This window comes from Oncorhynchus kisutch, unplaced genomic scaffold (assembly GCF_002021735.2).
Source record: "Oncorhynchus kisutch isolate 150728-3 unplaced genomic scaffold, Okis_V2 scaffold1571, whole genome shotgun sequence".
Lineage (NCBI taxonomy): Eukaryota > Metazoa > Chordata > Actinopteri > Salmoniformes > Salmonidae > Oncorhynchus > Oncorhynchus kisutch.
The window spans coordinates 15001-31325 of NW_022263516.1; the positions used below are offsets into that span (position 1 = coordinate 15001).

General features: G+C 41.3%; 1 protein-coding gene across 4 annotated transcripts; it reads right to left on the reverse strand.

The window, feature by feature from the left end:
• Window positions 1–4148: 4148 nt before the first annotated feature.
• On the reverse strand, window positions 4149–11862 carry LOC116366748 (ubiquitin carboxyl-terminal hydrolase 37-like). Of its 4 annotated transcripts, none has more exons than XM_031818726.1 (11): window positions 11755–11862; window positions 9749–10101; window positions 9102–9299; window positions 8691–8822; window positions 7943–8075; window positions 7697–7833; window positions 7222–7530; window positions 6777–7027; window positions 6248–6329; window positions 4882–5412; window positions 4149–4520 (listed from the first exon to the last, which is right to left on the reverse strand). In XM_031818726.1, exons 3-7 carry the CDS (start codon window positions 9266–9268, stop codon window positions 7419–7421), a joined length of 681 nt encoding a protein of 226 aa, XP_031674586.1. In that variant the 5' UTR covers window positions 9269–9299; window positions 9749–10101; window positions 11755–11862; the 3' UTR covers window positions 4149–4520; window positions 4882–5412; window positions 6248–6329; window positions 6777–7027; window positions 7222–7418. The 4 variants fall into 4 exon arrangements, with proteins under 4 accessions (XP_031674586.1, XP_031674584.1, XP_031674585.1 ...); XM_031818724.1 differs by lacking the exon at window positions 11755–11862 and having other exon boundaries at window positions 4882–5207; window positions 5277–5412; window positions 9749–10433; XM_031818725.1 differs by lacking the exon at window positions 11755–11862 and having other exon boundaries at window positions 4882–5207; window positions 9749–10433.
• Between the last annotated feature and the right edge of the window lie 4463 nt (window positions 11863–16325).

The following is a 16325-nucleotide window of genomic DNA, read 5'->3' on the forward strand; positions in this document are numbered from 1 at the left end:
TTGTAACTTCCTGTGTTTTATACCTCATCAGGTTCAACATGAAGTCAGTACATTTGACTTTTCCATACACATCATTTCTAATTCAAATATATTCTACAGATATTTACATGCTCCAATTTAGGCCTGGTGATGACATTCTCAACACCATTACATACACTGTATAGGAGTTGACTGTATCACCAATCAATGAGTGTAGTAGAGATACCAAACAATGTTACTTAATAATAACAGTCTTTGTTGTCAAGTTAAATATAAGCACAAAATGCTCATATTTGACTGTTGTTCTACTATACGGGTCCCAAAAGATGGAAGTGTAGTGGATATTTTCAGTGGTTCATGTAGCTGTCACTCAAAAACTCCTCAACCAATCAGGTTCATTAAGAGAGAGGGCGGCAGGTAGCCTAGCGGTTAAGATCGTTGGGCCAAGAACCGAAAGGTTGTTGGTTAGAATTCCTGAGACCTCCTGAACATGTTGATGTATATTTGGGAGTAAACAGAGGGTCCAAATCAGCAGAAAGGTGAAAGGAAGGAGGAGTTCTGGAAACTCCCTGAATTATCTTGGGGCTGTTACATATGATATTTAATATATGTTAACAGCTAGTCTTTGTTCTCCACTTCCCCTCTATGATCTATATCTTCCTGGTATGATAGTGTCCTGTCCATCATCACAAATAGCAAGTCCCGTTCCCTGGGCAGGAGGACTGTGTTGAGATATACTCTGGACAAGATGACCAAGTAGAGACATGGAATGAATTATATTGTGCTGCAGAAAATGGTTTAACAATAACCACTGTAACAATCTCTCTCACACACACGCACACACACACACTCACACACACCTCCTGGTAAGGAATACTTAAAATGTGCATATATAATTAGAATAGAGCCGTAGACAGAAGTCAAAGATCAAACATCAGACATACAACTGATGTCTCTCCTGAGTTCTGCCCCGAACAAAAGAAAGATGGCATCTTATATACCCGAGATCAGACCTTATGGTGCGATCTCCGATGTCAAACCCTGCATGTGCAGCTAAAGTTATTCTTAACACAAGGTTTCTGAGAACCTGTCTCAGTAGTATGCAAATCTGCCCTTGTTTTAGAGAAAAACAGACGCTGTCTCTCTGTGTTTCGCTATCACCCTCAGTCCCTTTTCTCACCTTTCCTCACAGACGCTGGGCGGCGGGTTTTGGCAGAGAGCTAGACACAGACAGAGACCTCAATACTCAGCCATAGAGTGAGCAAAAGTACAATGGCACGAAAGCAAATTAGTAACAACATAATCAATGGTGGGGGTCTTTAGAAGACCCACAAAATCACCTTTAACCCTTCAGTTGGATAAGGTCCTGAATGGTTAAGTGATGATTCCACCTAGTGGTTAAAATGAGAGATGAACTCACCAAGGAGGTGAAATAATGGTATTACAGACTGTCTCAAAACACACTGGAGATCCTAGGGGAGGGACCTTGGACCTTCTCTCCCAATAGGGTTGATAGGAGGTGAGGAATTGAAGAAACACAAACTGAGATGAAGAAGAAAATTAAGAGAAAGGCAGAAAGAAAATAAGAATAGTTATGTTAAGATTTAATAAAAGGAGTGTGTAGACATACCTTACTGGGTACACATTGGTTGAATCAACGTTGTATCAATATCATTTCAATAAAATTACGCTGAACCAATGTGCAATTGACATTGTATTGACGTCTCTGCCCAGTGGGACTTTACTCTGTAAAATGCTTGTATTAATAGTTTTCATTAGGAACATGTCATGTGATTTGCCATAGTCTTACACAGTGATCATTTTCAAGGCTCTGAAAGTCAACTAACAAGGAAACAATGCCCCGGCAGGAGTACCAGCGTCCTGATGGGATGTGATTGGATCAATAAAATAGTGTGACCTGAAAACAACAGAGGGTAGATCTAAGAGGCACGTACACGAGCGCACAAGCATCCACACACACAACACACAACACATACACACACTTCTGAATAACTCTTCACACTGATGTCAGTATAGATAGAGAACAGAGAGTATATCATGTATTATATTATCACACTAAGGCTGGTGGGAGTCATATCATGTAGTATATTATCACACTAAGACTGGTGGGAGTCATATCATGTATTATATTATCACACTAAGACTGGTGGGAGTCATATCATGTATTATATTATCACACTAAGGCTGGTGGGAGTCATATCATGTATTATATTATCACACTAAGGCTGGTGGGAGTCATATCATGTATTATATTATCACACTAATGCTGGTGGGAGTCATATCATGTAGTATATTATCACACTAAGGCTGGTGGGAGTCATATCATGTATTGTATTATCAAACTAAGGCTGGTGGGAGTCACGTGGTGGCCAGTGTTTCTAATCCACTGTGATAAAGAGTTTCACTATCATACAGTATGTCAAGGTATGTTTATAATCGTTAAGGACTGGGGAGTCTTTCAGAAGAAAAATAAACTGAGTGGAGCTAAACAGACAAATTCCTAGAGGAAACCCTGGTTCAGTCTGCTTTCCACCAGACTCTGGGAGATTAATAAACCTTTCAACAGGACAATAACCTAAAACAGAAGACCAAATATACACTGGAGTTGCTTTCCAAGAAGACAGTCAATGTTCCTGAGTGGCCAAGTTACAGTTTCGACTTAAATCTACTTGAAAATCTATGGCAAGACCTGAAAATGGTTGTCTAGCAATGATCAACAACCGATTTGACAAACTTAAAGAATTTTGAAAAGAATAATGGTCACGTTGCACAATCCAGGTGTGGAAAGCTCCTAGAGATTTACCAGGAAATACTCACAGCTGTAATCGCTGCCAAATGTGCTCCTACAAAGTATTGATTAGGGATGTGAATACTTATGTAAAATCTATATTATATTTCATTTTCAATACATTTGCAAACATTTCTAAAAATATGTTGTAACTTTGTCGTTATGGAGTACTTTGTGTAGTTGAGTGAGAGAAAAAATATATTTACTGCATTTTAACACAACAGTCTGTAACACAACAACATGTGTAAGAAGTCTAGGGGTGTCAAGGCACTGTATGTTAAACATGAATGCTCTAATTGTAAGTCTGATAAATGACTCAAATGTAAGTGTAATAGTAAATAATGTATTGTGTAACTTGAGTCATTTTTATTGTAAATACGAATAGAATTCCATGATTAAAGATAATCATGAATGAATTGTGAATAATGATGAGTGAGCAATTTACAGAGGTATAAATGTTTTACCCCCCCAAAATGATAACCTCCCCTATCATAGGTAATGGTGAGAGGTTAGCATGTCTTGGGGATATGATATAAAATGCTAACCCCCTATTATTGGTAATGGTGAGAGGTTAGCATGTCTTGGGGGTATGATATAAAATGCTAACCTCCCCTATTATTGGCAATGGTGAGAGGTTAGCATGTCTTGGGGGTATGATATAAAATGCTAACCTCCCCTATTATTGGTAATGGTGAGAGGTTAGCATGTCTTGGGGGTATGATATAAAATGCTAACCTCCCCTATTATTGGTAATGGTGAGAGGTTAGCATGTCTTGGGGGTATGATATAAAATGCTAACCTCCCTTATTATTGGTAATGGTGAGAGGTTAGCATGTCTTGGGGGTATGATATAAAATGCTAACCTCCCCTATTATTGGTAATGGTGAGAGGTTAGCATGTCTTGGGGGTATGATATAAAATGCTAACCTTCCCTATTATTGGTAATGGTGAGAGGTTAGCATGTCTTGGGGGTATGATATAAAATGCTAACCTCCCCTATTATTGGTAATGGTGAGAGGTTAGCATGTCTTGGGGGTATGATATAAAATGCTAACCCCCCTATTATTGGTAATGGTGAGAGGTTAGCATGTCTTGGGGGTATGATATAAAATGCTAACCCCCCTATTATTGGTAATGGTGAGAGGTTAGCATGTCTTGGGGATATGATCCTCTGTAACTTTCTCACTCAACATTATTTACCATTCATTAAATTAAAGGTGACATTCTGTACAGTCACCCCATATGAAACATTTGATCTCCAATCCAAAATGCTGGCGTATAGAGCCAAATGAAAAGTTATAGCTTCACTGTCCAAATAAATACGTAAGGGAGCGTATGTGAGATAAGAAAAGACAGTATGTCACGTCACACCGCCTTTAATAGTGACAGGTCACAATGGTACAGTAAGGGTGTGGCGTCATTGTAAACATCGTTGATATTAAGCATCTCAATCACATCACGATAAAGGGAAGGAGTTCCCATAGCTTGTTTGGTGACCCGTTACTCTACTCACAGAACCAAGGTCACATCCGTAGCCCAGCATTTTCATGTCTGTATTTATTCAAATGGATACAACTGGAGAGTAACTTCAAAAGATACTCATAGTATCTCTGAATCTTCATGTGACATTCCTCCTCCAGACCTGATTGGGTGTTAGAAGGCTCCATTACAGCTGCTTCCCTTTGTCACGTTTCCTGTTAGGACCGGCCTGAATCCCAGACGATAAATCTTCCTGAGGTAAAGAGTTACAACGGTCAACAGAATCATCTTAAATGGGATTTTCTTACATTTGCTTGTCTTTATTAATATTGCAGGTCTTCCGGTGTGACCATGCTGAATAAGAGGTTAGACACCACAGTGTATTTCACAACAGGAGGATTTCAAACCAAACCAAATAGAAGGGATGTTATATCCTCTAAATAATCACACTCTCTATCCACCACATCTACATGTGTACTACATTTAGTGTGTATACTTTATACATTAGGTGAAGTAGTCAAATCAAGGGCAGGTATTTATGACATAAGCTACTGAAAGAATGTTCATGCTAGTGTTGAAGAGCAGCATGATTGAAGTTGGGCTGAATGCTGCACCTGTTGAGGCAGGTCTGAGGGTGTTGGGGCTGGGTCTTGTTCTGCCCATGTTGAGGCTGGGCTGGGTGTGTTGATGTTGGACCCAGTGCTGCCCCTGTTGTGGCTGGGTTCGGGGTTGTTGATGTTGGGCCAAATGCTACCCCTTTTGAGGCAGGTGTGTGAGTGTTGAGGCTGGGCTGTGGGTTTTGAGGCTGGGCCTGGTACTACCCCTGTTGAGACAGGTCTGAGTGTTTGGAGGCTGGTCCAGGTGCTACCCCTGTTTAGGCTGGGGCTGATGCTGGTGGCCCTGTTAGACCCTGTGTGCTGGGGCCTCCCGCTCTATTGCCCTGTAGGGTGAAAGGAACCGTACACATAAATAGCAACACAAGAATATAGATGGCGAGAGTAAGCAGTACCTGAACATATAGAAGAGCATGTAGGCACTCCGGGCTCTGGTCCTCAGCACAGTGGCTTCATTGGACATTGACACCTGGCTGTCGTTACAGCAGAACCAGTTTCCACTGGCATGCAATATGTCACTAATGTAGTGCCCTGTGGAACAAGGAAGACAGACTAGAGGTCAAGGGTCAGGCTATTGTGGGTAATAGAGTGTTTTGTAACAGTTAAACAGGTCATTTGGGAGGTATTTTATCTGTTACATGTGTCAAGTTTTGAAATCAGAGATAAACAAATACACATGGCATATAATTAGACATGCCTCTCCATTCTTTTCAATTAAATTGAGCAAACTCTAAACATATTGCAGTGCTTGTTGGGATGACACTTCAGTCTGAAGCCTGCAGCCTTGCTAGCTTGGCCGAAATGGCTGTTGGAGGGTCTAATTATCCCCTACCCCAGGGTTCCCCAAATGGCGGCCCGCAGGACATATTTGGCCCAAGGGTGATTTTATTTGGCCCCCTATGTTTTCTGACCAAATAAAACATAATTGTTAAAAGACTGTAAAAACACCAGCATATCAGCTCCAAGTGATTTTCATTTTGGAAATCTGTTTCAAAGTATTCCCACGCACAATAAAGACATATATGTGGTTGTACACAAATGTAAGCAAGGTTTGAAATGAGTCAAATATTATATCTGTTTGGCCTTCCTACGGTATATTTGCAGTCTACAAATGTTTGTAATTTTGTTCCATACCCCTTCCCATCTGGCTAAGAAAAAAAATGGACCCGAGGCTGAATCTAGTTGATGATCCCTGGCCTTCACCCTCGATCATTTTCACTCCCTCAGCTTCGGGATGCTTGTGTATGCGGCAGAGGCACACGTGAACATGCAAATTGAGATCCAAGGAGAAGGGAGTGATTTGGAATTCAGCTGATGTCATATGTATTGTGCATCTGCATGTGTGTGTTTGATGGTATTTACTTACCGGAGTTTGCGGAGCCTCCCAAATGAGAGACTACGCCAGTCAGCTGGTAGTAACCATTCACTGACTGTACTGGCTTCTGCTTCTGTAGGAAAACACATGTGATCATAGGATTCTCATTTCCTCTACAGTCCACCACACTGTCTACAGTCTACTACAGTACTAGTCTACTACAGGTCTACTACATCGTGTACTCCTCATAACTATCTCAGTGTTCTGTCATAACTTATTTTTCACTGGTTTCTCTCTCTCTCTCTCTCTCTCTCTCTTCTCACCACTGAGGCAGTCAGCAACACTTTCCCTGGTTCCTGCTCATTTGAATCTGAGGGGTCAAATATACATATGAAGAGCTGTGAAAATGTGGTCACTTGTCTGAATTGCTCTGGTCTAAAACAGCTCCCATACATCACTAAAGATGTCTGAGAAACATTTTAAATTGCAGCTTCCAGCTTCTCTGTCAGCAGGACCGTTTTGGGAGTGGGTGGTTTGTGTGGTGTTGGAGCAAGAATAGTGTTATGGTGCCATGACCTACCTGAACAGCAGAGGGCGCTGTCTTTGGCCTCTCCAGGTGGGCTGGAGACTTGGCTGGCGAGGGTCTGGAGGATGGACCCCTGAATGCTGGGGACCTGGTTGGTGAGGGCCTGTGGGCTGGCACTGTGCAGGTGTGGCACCATGTCCCCACAGAGGGTGGAGAGCCTCAGCTCCGAAGGAAACAAAAGAGGAGCCTCCAGCTTCTCCAACCCCCCAGGTCCTCCAAACCTCTTCAGATGCAGAACCAGCACACTGCCCAGAAACAGAGAGGAAGAGAGATGAAAAGACAGACAATGAAACCAGTCAACAAAATAACAGATGAGTGAAATTTGTTTGGTGGTGCTCACCTCTAAGTCCTACAACCTGCTCAGGAAGGTAACTACTCCTAAAGGCTCAGGACATTAAACACTGCTAGTACTATGAGAGGTTATAAAGGGACAACTCACAGAGGCAGTGAGTGGAACTGCTCCACCTTTGAGGCGTGGAGGCCCTTACAGCCCTCACATGTGAATTCAACCTGTTCACTCTGGTTAGAAACAAAAGCATTACATAATGAATGATACCACTACAATAATAAGATAGCGTATTCTGAGGCAGTGGGCAGCTTGCCCTGGGTGTTAGTCTCTACATGCAGGGCTGAGCCCTAAGTGCTGACTTTGAAAGTGAGTGCTAGGCTGTTCAGCAAGGTGCGCTCAGGGCTGAAGTCCAATGAGAGGTGGTTGTAGTCCTCTCTGGTAGACGACTCGCGCCCACAGCTTCAGAAGCAGGACAAAGAGAAGAAAAATGCATCAAGTGTGTTTCTGTTTCAGGTCTCTACAATGTTTCTGTTATGCCATGTGTTTTGTAATATTAATATATACTGTATATATATAGAAAGATCATGTTCTCAGTAGATACATTACAACCAATGGGATCTCTTACCTGGTACATGTGCGCACCGACACAAGTTGGAACTCCAGCTGGGAAACAGGGCAGGTATAGTTCATCCCGAGTGTCTTCAGAATCATGCCCTCCTCCTTCAGCTGGCACAGCATATTGACAAGTAACTCATGTGCGTCCTATGATGAGGAAGAGAAAGAAACACACCAAGATAAAAGCAAATTAAAAAGAGAAAATGAACCCTTGCAAGAAGAGCACTCGTACACAAGAGAGTAGTGCCTCAGTTACCTGTTGCGTGTCCCCCAGATACTTCAAATCGTATCCCGACAAGGAGTACTTGACCTTCCACATGAGATCTGCTTTTGAGGCCTGGTTTGCCCCACTGTCAGGTAGACCCGAACGGTGCACATCAGACAGACACCTGTAGGGGAGACAGAGAGTAAGTTAGCAGCTGACTGGATGGTGTCAACCTACAGGCTTACGCCTGAAGAGGCAGATGAGTAAATACAAATATGTTTTATCTAGTGGCACCCCATCATTAGAAATGTTTCATTCGATTTGATGCAATTTCACCTTTGAGGACGGACAATGAAGCCAAACAACAAAAATGTGTTGTTTATTCTCATAAGACATTTGGTTTGGACACTGCTCTCAATTCCAGAGCATTTTAAAAAACTACCAAATTTCCCATGGTAAGGTGGAATGTTCAGTCAATGAGCATTATGGGTCATGTAGTCATTCTACACTTTCCAAATTGGCCTACAAATGCCTACATCATAATTAGTGTGTCATTGTTGTTCCTCTTGGTTATGAAGATTCCAAAAACAAAAAGAAACTGGAAAATAAACCATAAATACAATACCCAGCAAAATATGAAGTGGTTAAGGTTAGGAAAAGGATTAGTGAAAGTGCTATCTTAACCTGCTACGACAATCCCTTTCTGTAGAAGTGGCGTGAAAAGAGTGTCCCTTCTTTAATTTATGACCACAATTAATGCGTGTGTGGGGTGAGTGTCTGCTTTTGAGCCTTCCCTTACCTGAGCAGGTTGGAGAAGGGGGAGGAGCTCCAGAGTTGTTCCTGGTGCAGGATTTCCTTTGAGAAGGAAGGCAGGACCAGGAGGCACTGCAGGGTGGCGTTAAGGAAGCAAGTGTTGCCAATGTTAGGCAACCTGTGAAGAAGAAGCAGTCATCAGTACACACATAGAGATTAATCATAACCTTCATATCTCTATAAAGTGATGATAATGGCAGGGGATAAGGGACACATTATATTTAACACAAAGAAGTGGATGTCCTTTAGACCAAGATTGACATAATTCATGGGTTTATAAATATCTACTAAAATTGACATGCTTGATAGTAAGCCTTATCCCCATAGTATATCAGACACTGATCTCTAAACAATAAAGAACTTATATTCAATGCATTTGCAGTGTGTTGTGGTTTACCCAAGAAGTTCCATGTTGTCCAGTTCCCCCCGTTCTCCTCTGGCCCCCTGGGTCTCTTCTGACCCTCTGGTGGCTGAGCTGGTCCTGGGAAGAGTCATGCTTCTGGTGGCTGAGCTGGCCCTGGGAAGAGTCATGCTTCTGGTGGCTGAGACTGGTCTCTGGGGCATTGGACTAGAGTGTTCCTGAAGAGACAGAGGTCTGGAGGAAGGAGAGAAACAGGTCTAACGCCTCCAACACAGAGATATTATCACTCTACACATTCTCTCTATTAAATACTGTACTGTACTATAAACACAGCTGAGTAGTTATGCATGTACTGCTGTCCATATAAATGCAGTGTACCAAGTAGACCAGGCCAATAGGTTAGTACTCTCTTTATCCACTAGATGTAGACAGAAGAGGCTAAAACTAGTTTCAGGAAAATAACTTTCTGGGACTGTGTTTATCAAGTGTCTCAGAGTAGGAGTCTGATCTAGGACCAGTTTTGCATTTTAGATAGATCAATGAATCAGATAATTATGGACAGAGAGGACCTAATCCTAGATTAGCACTCATACTGTTGATTAACACCGGCCCTGGTCTGGTAGCACTAAACCCAACTCTCCAAAGAGACTCTAGGATGGCACTGTACTTTATGTCTGGATTACCTGACTGTTGTGCCCTCCTGACTGGTGTCTCCATGACGGTCCAGAGGGTTGGTAGGAGAGGGAGAACTAGGGTGGGACACCACTGGAGAGGATTTCACTGGGGAAGGGTTTTTGGCAGGTGACCGGGGTACAGAGGGTTGTTTAGCAGGAGAGCAAGGCTGAGAGGAACATTTAACAGGAGAGGGAGGTGGATGGAGGGAGGAGAGTTGGTCAGAGGGTGAGGGGTCAGAGGTAGCGGAGCCATTCCGTTCAGAACGGTCAGATGGAATTGGAGAGGGGGATGAAGTGCCCCTCTCCTTCTTCTTTCTTGTCTTCTGCTCCACATCAACTGAATTTGCTTTCTGACGTTTTTTCTGTTGACAAGAAAATGTGATAGTGCTAAATACTTTCCCCCCGAGATCCCCAGCCAATGGAAGAGGGGGGTCATAAGAGTAGGAAGAGGTTCGCCTAAATGGAGAATCATAGGTATCTAGCCTAAACCTCAAATAACATAGTATAGACAGGTTACATTGAGTGTACATTTCATGTACAGTTTTTACGTATTCGTCAATCAGAATGTAATTTTACTTTTATTCTTCCCACTAGGTTTAAGAGAAAAATACTACTCCAGAATTATAGTAGTTGTTAATTGATTAAATGACCTGATTTCATACCTTTTTGCACCAGCAGAAACAAGCCATGTCGATAACCAATGAAGACTGATACATTTCCACAATAACACATTGTTCAAATTGGCTTTAAGACCATTGTGATGTCATCGGTCATGTATGACACCACCATCTGGCAACCCAATCTATAACATTTTAAAATATATTGTTCAATGAACAAATGTTTTATTGAAGAGCAAAGTTATGCAGTATACATACAATATTGTAGATAATATGCTCCATTGTATTCTTGTTTCTTTTTACATCCATTTTTTGTATGTTTCATTAAACGTAGGACCACAATAAAGGCATTTTAAGTGCCTTCATTTTCATCTTCATAGTTTTTTGATAGTTTCCATGTTGTTTGTGGTTTGGTCATCGGTTTATTTAAATGCTAAATTCTTTTTCTCTTATTCACCAGCAGATGGACAAAGGGTTGGTTTAAAAGAATGTGAACAGGTGATACAGATTTAGCATAAACCTCATACAAGAATCCAGATTGGTAAAGGACAGTTTTCCGTATTCAATCTTGCCCTGAGGGCAGCTCTGTCTCAAGGACATAATGAATGTGATTGGTTCAATTAAAGCTCAATGGTCAGTGGTCAGAGCTTACAGTGCCCAGTGCGTGTTAAATAAACTTGCTAGGTGATAAGTTGGTGTTGAATGGAAGGCATAACACAAGGTTGCTGGAATGAATTTTGTTTTCTAACCTCACTCCAACCCCTAAATAATTATTCTTACCTAAACTTAACCCAACCCTAGCTAGAGTCCCAGGTCTGTTTAGTGCTGTCTTGCCAACTCCTACTAGCTAGAGTCCCAGGTCTGTTTAGTGCTGTCTTGCCAACTCCTACTAGCTAGAGTCCCAGGTCTGTTTAGTGCTGTCATGCCAACTCCTACTAGCTAGAGTCCCAGGTCTGTTTAGTGCTGTCTTGCCAACTCCTACTAGCTAGAGTCCCAGGTCTGTTTAGTGCTGTCTTGCCAACTCCTACTAGCTAGAGTCCCAGGTCTGTTTAGTGCTGTCATGCCAACTCCTACTAGCTAGAGTCCCAGGTCTGTTTAGTGCTGTCTTGTCAACTCCTCCAGTGGTTCTTTCTTAAAAAGTTGCATCATACTGCAGCACAACTTGCGGGCTGCCGCAGAATTCTATGGCACATTATTTATTATTTAAGTGTCAGACATTGTTGCCATTAACGCTCGTTAGAGCTAGTTTGACCACCAGAGAGCATCTTTGAGAAACATTCGACCGTTTTTAATATGAAACTAATCGTTGGATAACAGATCTGCTCTCGGAACTCATTTACACACGTTACTGTGTGTGTTTCGATTCTCTCTCGCACAAACACACACATACACGCTCACCCTCTATAACCACACTTTATATTTACAGTGGTGATGGACAGCTGAAGGCATTTCGTTGTGAATTCTGAAAACAAGCCAACCTAACTCAGAAATACATTTCACTGGTTGCCATGGTGAATAATCCAATAATAATTGGTTGGACACATGAAAGGAAACAAAGAGTTTACCGGAAACTCAAAATGAAAATACTTGCAGATCAATTCAGATCAACAAATTACAATAGTAGATCTAATTACATTTAGAGGATTCTAAATTAATATCTAATGGGCTTTAATACAATGATAATGCAGGGATAATAATAAATTCATATATTTGTAGGGGTTGGACAAATCTGGTTTTATAGTACTTAAGCATTGAATACATTGAAGTTTGCCCATTTTGGCCATTAGGCTACACTTTACAATAGGACTCATCTCTGACTGCCTGCAACATCTACAGTGGTACAATATAAATATATTTTTGAATTACTTTTTAAAAATGTATATGTTTATTAAGTTGTCTTGCTTTTCTCAGAGCAGCACAAAACGGTGCTGAAATAGTTGACCATACGCAGGTAGGCTTTTGCTTCAAATCCTATTGTAACAATTGGATGACATTGGGAGTTCCAGTAAGCAACAATTTGTTGCCTTCATTAGCCTACTTTATTCTTAAAATAACTCCAGCACATAAAAGAGAAAGGAGCCTTAATTAATTAAACAATATAGTGATTTAATTCACAAATGCATTTGACTGTACTTAATATTGGCCATCAACCAGAAACACACCGTGGTAGAAACATGTTATTGATTATTATTTAATTTTTTACTATTTCAAAATGCACACGTTCAATAAGCTACTGTGCAGTCTGACAAGTAAACATAGCCCACAGTACATCGTAAACATAGCCCACAGTACATAGTAAACATAACCCACAGTACATAGTAAACATAGCCCACAGTACATAGTAAACATAGCCCACAGTACATAGTAAACATGGCCCACAGTACATAGGAAACATAGCCCACAGTACATAGTAAACATAGCCCACAGTACATAGTAAACATAGCCCACAGTACATAGTAAACATAGCCCACAGTACATAGTAAACATAACCCACAGTACATAGTAAACATAGCCCACAGTACATAGTAAACATGGCAAAGATGCTTAATTCCTTACATAAGGGAGAGCAGGCCATGTCAAGACATTCTCAGTGACCTCAAGAACTCATTAACTCTGTCTTGAATGTTTTTCCGGGTTGCATCAGTCTTGGTCACAGTATTAATGATGAACACCTGGAGGTTCACTGGTCAGCCACATTTGCCTCGGGATCCATCCCAGTTGGGGCGGCATGTAGTCTAGTGGTTAGAGCATTGGGCCAGTAACCGGAAGGTTGTTGAATCAAATCCCTGAGCTGACAAGGTAAAAATCTGTTGTTCTGCCCCTGAACAAGGCAGTTAACCCACTGTTCCTGGGACGTCATTGCAAATAAGAATTTGTTCTTAAATGACTTGCCTAGTTAAATAAAAAATGCAAGTATCTGTTTCTGCAAATAATGAGTGATACTGATTCACGTGCACCTTCATCAGATGAGCAGAATGGTACTGCTCTGCGCCCCAACGATTGTGGTGTTCTATGATAGAAATGGTAGATCAATTAAGAATGAAAAGTGACTCCAACACACAAATTCTGCATAATGAAACATGTTTATCATTTTCTCAAGTCCTCTGGTGGGTACAGTCCTAACCCTGGAACATATAGCACCATAGAATGGGTGGAGTTTGGGGCAGGTAGAGGAGTACTGGAAAGGTGTGACTTTCAGGTTACTATTGGCCATAAGTATACAGCAGATCGCTGAAAGTCCTCACTTTGATTATGCTGTAACAACATACTGTAGCACCATGACCAGGATCTCTATTCATTTAAGTGAGCAGATTGGGGCTTTCAGGGGGAACAGACAATCTACTGGAGACATTTCAAAAGTACTGGTAGACTTGAGGATTTTTGTTATGTCATCCAGGTCAGGATAACCAATTATTTATACAAAGTACTAACCCTGACTCTCGTTTTTTAAGTGTTCATAGGTCTCGGTCTATATATTCCTGGTGTTTTTTTTTCACAAACAATGCTTATTTTATTTAAACGCTCTTCACACACCATGCTTACTTGAGACCAAAACTAGGGATCAATTGTAAAGTCGGGATGGGGGAATTTTCACGCCTACATTAGCCGGGCTATGAAGAGTCTATTCTCCTGCTAATATTTCATCATGTGTGGATGGCTTCATTGATTTCCAATGTATTGAATGAATGTATTAATTGCTGTAATTTATCATTCTCTTTCTCAAAGGTGAGTTCACAATCTCATTCTCATGTTCATGTTTAAAGATTATGAGATTATTTTGTTTTCAAATAACTGAAAATGTGCGGTTTTCATTTGAATAAAGGGAAAAAGGCCATTCTTGAACATGGGGTTAAACAATAGGCCCTTTTAATTTTGTCTGGCTTGCCATTCCAAATCAAATTGAATATTTTTTCTCATATAATTTACAGGTCGCTAGGTGGAGGAAAAACCATAAAGTAGGTAAACTGTGATATGACTAAAGAGTTAATCAGGGTGATTCTTCCACAAATAGGCAGGTATTTTCATCAAGTACAGGAGATGGAGTTCCTCACAGGTGTGCCTGGCATGGATTGTGACTCAATCTCATTCCTCTTCAATGCATCACTTTTATTATATTGAACTTGGCAAGTCAGTTAAGAACAAATTGTTATTTTCAATGACAGCCTAGGAACAGTGGGTTAACTGCCTTGTTAAGGGGCAGATCAACAGATTTTTACCTTGTCAGCTCAGCGATTTGATCTTGCAACCTTTCGGTTACTAGTCCAACGCTCTAACCTCTAGGATACCTGCCACCCCATGACTCTCCGCATGACTCTCCGACCAATGCTGCCTGACTCTCCGCCAATGACGTGACACTCCGTCAATAATTACATTTAGAGGACTGGAAGATTCTAAATTTATATCTACCGGTAAGCAACAATTTTTGTTAGGGCAAATCTGATCTGTGAGAATTCTGTGTATTTTTGGGGTGTGCGTGTAGGACAGAGAAATAGCAATTCCTACACTATTGTTCTAAATTCAATCACCTCCTTCAATGGGGGCACAAGGAGAACCAGATGCAGACACAGGAGGCAGATGGTTCGAGCCCAAGATATTTATTAACAATCCAAAGGGGGAAGGCAAGATAATAGTCATGGACAAGCAAAAGGTCAAAACCAGTTCAGAGATCCAGAGGCCCATTCAATGACAGCATTAATTCAGGTAGAGACACATTAGGGGTTGGGACCCAAAATAATAATCAGTGCAGGGAGAAGACACAGGTACAGACTATATTAGTATATTAGAGTTGAGGTTAGAAGTAGAAGTTACTGTATTTGCGCACACTCGCACACGCACACACGCACATACGCACACACACGCACACGCACACACACACACACACACACACACACACACACACACACACACACACACACACACACACACACACACACACACACACACACACACACACACACACTATTATGCAAATAGATGAATGCTTTAAGTGTATTCATTGGTATTAAAGAGGAAATCTGCTGTAAAAACCAAATACTTCAGCTGTGCTTGGTTGAGCTTGTCTGGCTTAATGGAACCAATAGAATAGTCCCAAACGCTAAAAGTAGTCGACAGATTTCAAATAGTTTTTAAAGCCAGGTCTGATTATTCATAATTTTTTTAAGCATCCAGAGACATTATTAAGATGTATACATCCAATATGTTAATCAGTGATATAGAGTAGTAAGAGATCATATAAGAGGGTGTGTCTGGTGTATGTATTTGTATTTATTATGGACCCCCATTAGTTCCTGCCAAGGCAGCAGCTACTCTTCCTGGGGTTTATTATGGATCCCCATTAATTAGTTCCTGCCAAGGCAGCAGCTACTCTTCCTGGGGTTTATTATGGATCCCCATGAATTAGTTCCTGCCAAGGCAGCAGCTACTCCTCCTGGGGTTTATTATGGATCCCCATTAATTAGTTCCTGCCAAGGCAGCAGCTACTCTTCCTGGGGTTTATTATGGATCCCCATTAATTAGTTCCTGCCAAAAAAGCAGATACTCTTTCCGGGTTCCAGCAAAATTAAGGCAGTTATACAATTTTAAAAACATTACAATACATTCACAACAGATTTCACAACACATTAAGTGTGTGCCCTCAGGCCCCTACTCTACTACCACATATCTACAACACAAAATCCATGTGTACGTGTGTTTATAGTGGCTATGTTATCGTGTGTGTTTCTGCATGTGTCTCTGTCTATGTTTGTGTTGCTTCACAGTAAGTGGGTGGAACTTCCCCCAGTAGACCAGGAAGTTACTCAGGAATCACATAACAAGGTGAAAAGAAGAAGAAAGTGTCCCAACTATAACCAACCAGGACATGTTACTGTATAACCAGCCAGGACATGTTACTGTATAACCAGCCAGGACATGTTACTGTATAACCAGCCAGGACATGTTACTGTATAACCAGCCAGGACATGTTACTG